Raw genomic sequence first — 5,746 nt, forward strand, 5'->3', positions numbered from 1 at the left:
ATTCCTGCGAATGTGGTCTTCAATAGAGGGCCCCAGTTCATGTTGCAAGTTTGCATTCTGCTTAGCCCTAGGAGCCATAGTCAGGTTGTCCTCTAGATACCACCCACAAACCAATGGCCAAGTAGAGAGAGCAAACCAGCTTTGAGGTGTGTGACTGCTGCCAACCCCTCCTCTTGGAGCAACCATCTGCCATGAGTTGACTATGCCCATAATACCCTGGTCAGCTCAGCTATGGGTCGGTCTCCTTTTGAGGCCTTACTGGGGTATCAGCCACCCCTGTTTCCTTCTGAAGCTGGTCAAATCAATCTGGCAGTGGTGGAAAGTGGGTGAAGTTGTGCCAGAACTTTCTGCTGTAAGTCACAGAAAGTAACATTTATTCAAGTATTGTCCATCCATCTATCTTCTTCTGCTTATCCGGAACCAGGTCACGGGTGCAGCAGTCTAAGCAAAGATGCCTAGACTTCCCTCTCTCCAGACACTTCCTCCAGCTCCTTCGGGGGAATGCTGAGGGGTTCAGCCAGGAGACATAGTCTCTCCAACATGTCCTGGGTCTGCCCCGAGGCCTTCTCCCGGAAGGGACATGCCCGGAATACCTCCCCAGCGAAGCGTCGAGGGGGCATCCTAAACAGGTGCCTGAGCCACCTCAACTGGTTCTGCTCAATGTGGAGCAGCAGCGGGTCTACTCCGAGTTCCTTATGGGTGACTGAGCTCTGCACCCTATCCCTAATGGTGCGCCCAGCCACTCCAGAGGAAACTCATTTCTGCCGCTTGTATCCGCAATCTCATTCTTTCGGTCATGATCCAAAGTTCATGGCCATACGTGAGAGTAAGAACATAGATCAACCAGTAAATCGAGAGCATCACTTTGCAGCTCAGCTCCTTCTTCACCACAACCAACCGGTACATCAACCGCATTACTGCAGAAGCTGCACCGATCCCCCGGTCAATCTCCCGCTCCATCCTTCCCTCACTTGTGAACAAGACCCCAAGATACTTGAACTCCTCCACTTGAGGCAGGAGCTCTCCACCAACCTGAAGGGAACAAGCCACCCTTTTCTGATTGAGAACCATGGCGTCAGACTTGGAGGTGCTGATTCTCATCCCAGCTGCTTCACACTCGGCTGGCAACCCTCCCCTCCTGCTCCAGTCGTACAGGGACCGGACAGCCCTTAGCAAAGGGCCCCGGACCCCATACTCCCAGAGCACCCCCCACAGGGCGCCGCGAGGGACACGGTCGAATGCCTTCTCCAAATCCCCAAAACACATGTGGACTGGTTGGGCAAACTCCCATGAACCCTCCATCACCCTGAAGAGGGTATAGAGCTGGTCCAGTGTTCCACGGCCAAGACGAAAACCGCATTATTCCTCCTGAATCTGAGGTTTGACTAGTATTGCACCTTAATAAAATTTTGAGGTATTTGTACTTGAGTATCTTGATTTTTTGTTACTTTATGCTTTTAACCCTTGTGTTCTGTTAAGGATCATAAAAATTATGCTCTACTACAATCTGCCTAAAATTACCCACACTTTTAACCAGATGCAAGAAATCATTTACACATTAATACAATAATGATCCAATAATATCCATTAATTTGGTTTTTGCATTAGTGCTTTTAATTTTGGTACCTCAGTTATTTTTTATGTTAATACTTTTGTAATATGTTTTCCTTGAAGTTACAGCAGGTAACTTAAGGTAGTGCTAGCACAGAATGTGCAAAGAATAAATTAATAGGATAACAGCCACCAAGCACTCCCTCTCCCTGCTCCATTATGCTCTACTACAATCTGCTACGCTCTGCCTAGCTCTTCAGAAATATCATTATGAGATTACAATAAATTAGAATAAAACAAAACTTAATGATCAAGCAGAAATAATCGAAAATTTCTGATTTGTTAGAGAAGTCAATCCCACTCAAAACCTTTTAAAAGCTAATATCTCTGCACTGCTGCCAGTGCTGTTCAATGAGTCTGGGTCACAGGAGGCTTCGACAGCACCTCTCCACAATCTGACAAGTTTTTGAGCATATTTCTACAGCAAAAAATATTTGAAAAAGTTACATACTGTAGCTTTAAGTAAATATTTTGTGTACCAATGTTATCTAGTGTATTATTTATTGTCAGGTGCGCACATGAAATTAAGCTATGTGTCTGATCAAATATCAGTTTTTGCAAGTAAATGATCTATCCAGTGTGAGGAAAGGAGAACTATACGTATGTAGGAGAGGGAAAAGCTTCAAGCAATGAGCAGTGGTTTTTGAGGACACGAGTTACAATATACAAAAGTAAGCATTTCTATAATGACAATGTGCAAATAACAGTGCAGCATTGAAATAGGATGATATTACGTTGATGATGTTTCACCACTATACACTATAACAGCAACATGTTTTTGGATTGACAGTAGATTGTGTGGTCTTTGGTGTTTTTGCCTCACAGTAGAGGTATCATCTCTTGCTTTTTTTGGTGGCACTTCCTGTCTGGACAGTGGAGGTGTCCTGATAGTGGAGGTCTAGTGAAAGCAACTCCACAGAGAAAGTTTCAAGCCAGATCCTCTTAAAAATACCTGTATTCTTGCCTCTGGAAGTTCTATTTTTTTGGCAAGGCGTTCTCGGGCAAACACATCTGGATAGTGAGTCCTTTCAAATTCTGGAACAAAAACACAATGCCATTACATAATAATATTTCTGCCATGTCAAATTGATATACATCAAGATGATAAATACAGAATAATGATAACAAAGAAGCAATGATTTACAGCATCTGTAATGACGTGCTGTGAGAGGTTTGTCATGGCATTTTAAGGCCCATATCAAACCAAGTCAACAGTTGGTCTTCAGCCACTGTCAGGTTATCAGCGTGCATTTGCCACCTTATTTTTTGCAGTGTGTCTGTTGGCACTACTAGGACCCTGTTGGTGGCTTTTCAGCTTATTCAGCATGTTGAATTACTGGCGGACCCTGTTGGTGAGAGAGACCACTCTGATTGGTTGTTTAGCTTAGTGAATCAATGTAAGAGAAGTAAAAGGTTTGGTTAAGCCCCTTGAGCCTGTCACTATAGTAACCAGGATTTCAACCATTTAGGGCAGTTAGTCCATTTACCACTTTCAGACTCAGGGCTGACAATGCCAGAGCCATTTGTAACTTCTTATTAGAAATATTCTCAGTTAGAAGTAGCCATAAACCATTTGTTGTCATGTCCGCAGCTGGCACCTCCGCCCCCTCATGTGCCAGTAGCCAGTCTAGGCAATGAGGCACGCCTTGCACAGCTGTGGACAATTGACCTTCTTCTTAAGCTGCTTGCTGGCGTGTCCTCATTGCCAGATCGTTGTGTCTACCCGAAGATCTATGATCGTGGCTTGTGTTTTCCTGTCTTCACTCTTGTGTGCTCTGCTCACTAATTCCACAACGGCAACTGAATGACTCTGCACTTCCTGCCTTTGCCCCGTGTGCTTCACTCACTACTCCTCAACGCCTACAGACAACACCCCCTCTCTGGCTTCATCTGAGCTAAGTGTGCTTCATTCGCTGTTCTCTTTGACTGTCACTAAAACCTCTTCCTTCACGGTTTCACTCCAGCCAAGGTTGTCACTCTCATCACTGCCCTGTGCGAAGTCTACTTTCCTGATTATCATCACTACTCATCTCCTCCTGGTTCCTTCCCCAGTTCAGTGAGCCTCCCCCTTCTATCCTTAACATTATCAACTGTGCTAATTCATCTCTCTGTACCAGTCTCCACTGATAGCCCCATCCAGATCCACCGGTCTACAATCTATCTATTCCCACCTCCACACCCAAATACGCTTACACGCACACACCTTCCCTCTGCAACAACATCTCCTCACGTATACTCAATCCTCATTACTCCCCATTTTGCCCTGACTCTTTTTCCCTAGTCCCCCTCACCCATGACTGCTGGTCACCTCTGACTATCTCCCAGCCACTCAGTCATGGTGCTCTCTTCTACTCTGCTTGTAGCTGCTGTATCTGATCAGTTCCCTGGTTTGTTGTGCCTGAGTTTACACATTGGGTCCCCCACTGCTTCCTGCTCATCAAACCTAACATCTGTGGTTAGCGAGAGATGTTTTGTTTACAGTTTGTATATCCACAGTGTAAGTCATCCACTATCCCTTTCTGAATGACAAATACAGACTACCACCAGCTGCTGGAATGGAGAGTTATTTCCTCTTACACAGGCACAGAATGTACGTGCTAGTTGGATGTTGGCTGCAGTCTTTGCAGTCTGTTCAAGTGCCACTTGTCAGCCCCAGTGAAGGTGACTCAACACTCAGCCTTTGTCGCCTGTAGGTCTTGATGTCTCTCTGTCCTAACAGATATTTCACATTCAGTATTTCAATGAATTTATATCTGGGAAACTGCACAACTTGCATTATGATCCAAATGAGACAACACCAACAACTCAGTAGTTAGGTAATGTAAACTAGTCTCTGCTAGGGCACTTTTTATCCTTTTTGACAGATAGCGCAATCTGTGGGGTCCACACTCGCACCGTGGCTGGAATCATATCCACCACGTGTTAGGTTTGCCCGGCTGCGCCTGCCTCTCTCACCTCCCTCACTTTGTTTCTCTTTTCCGGCCCATGATTACACCACCTTGCACACCTGCTCCATACCCCTTGATTGTCACCAGCTGCACTCCATTAGTTGCCCCTTACTTATACCCAGCTCACCTACCACTCCCTTGTCAGTTTGTACTCATTCCAAGGCCCTATCTTTTGCATTGTTGTTTGACCTTAATCTATACTCTATTCTCCTTGTTTATCATCATTAGTATTGGACTCGCTGTCGGCATGCTCACCCCATGCTGTCTTTTTCCTCCACGGCCTACTACCTCTGGACCTTGATTCCCTTCAACCCTTCCAATCTCCACCTGTCAGGTTGATGCACAGTCACCAGCAATCATCTGTACAAACTCCTGTTTTCTGTCTCCTCAGCCACCTCCACTTTCCACCGACCAGCCCAGGAGTGACCCCAGCAACGCAGCTCAGCTTACTCCATCACCTCATCCCTGAACTGTACTCTGCTGCTGATCGACACCCAGTCTTCTCACTTCATGTACGCCTGCCTGTTTTTGCCATTCACTGCACTGTTCATAATAAATCACTGCTTGCACTGAAGTCAGCTATCAGAGTCCGCCCATCTTTTGCTCGAAAGGCTCTGTGTCATGCTCTATTGATTCATCTCACACCAAGTATATGTGTTTTTTTTTTCCACATTTCAGCACCAGTCTTGGCCAAAAAGACACTTTTTGTAGCTTAGTCCATACAGGCATGGCTGAAATGTTTTTACATAAAGAAAGAAATAACTCAACAACATATGGATTATGTGTTTATGAGAATGCATATAATTGTAATATGTGTAAGAAAGATAACAGTAGAAAAACAATGAGTGATGGTGGTTGCAGTCACTGGCTGGGTGTGGACCAAGAGTGAACCAAAAGATAACACAACAGTTCCAACTGACAACTGTCCAAAGATCAGAGAGAGTGACCACTGGTAAAAAGGACAAGTCTGATTGGAGAAGAGAAGGTGGCCTAACTCAGTGGTCCCCAACCCCCGGGCCGCGGACCGGTACCGGTTCGTGGATCAATTGGTACCGGGCCGCACAAGAAATAATTAATTATTTCCGTTTTATTTATTATCTGAGTCTGAACGATCTTTTATTTTGAAAAATGACCTCTTTCTCTCGGTTACATCTCGGTCACTTGAGCGCCAAAACTGGCTTACTTGT

The 5,746-nt window shown here is 45.3% G+C and overlaps 1 protein-coding gene across 1 annotated transcript in view; it reads right to left on the reverse strand.

Annotated features, from left to right (window-relative positions):
• LOC109974401 (paired box protein Pax-6-like) overlaps positions 1 to 5,746 on the reverse strand; it is a 107,307-nt gene that overhangs the window by 37,822 nt on the left and 63,739 nt on the right. The window contains exon 9 of the mRNA XM_020624580.1: positions 2,564 to 2,646. Coding sequence (XP_020480236.1) covers positions 2,564 to 2,646 — 83 coding nt within the window. The remainder of the gene's footprint in view (positions 1 to 2,563; positions 2,647 to 5,746) is intronic.

Source organism: Monopterus albus, unplaced genomic scaffold (genome assembly GCF_001952655.1).
Source record: "Monopterus albus unplaced genomic scaffold, M_albus_1.0 scaffold332.1, whole genome shotgun sequence".
Taxonomy (NCBI): domain Eukaryota; kingdom Metazoa; phylum Chordata; class Actinopteri; order Synbranchiformes; family Synbranchidae; genus Monopterus; species Monopterus albus.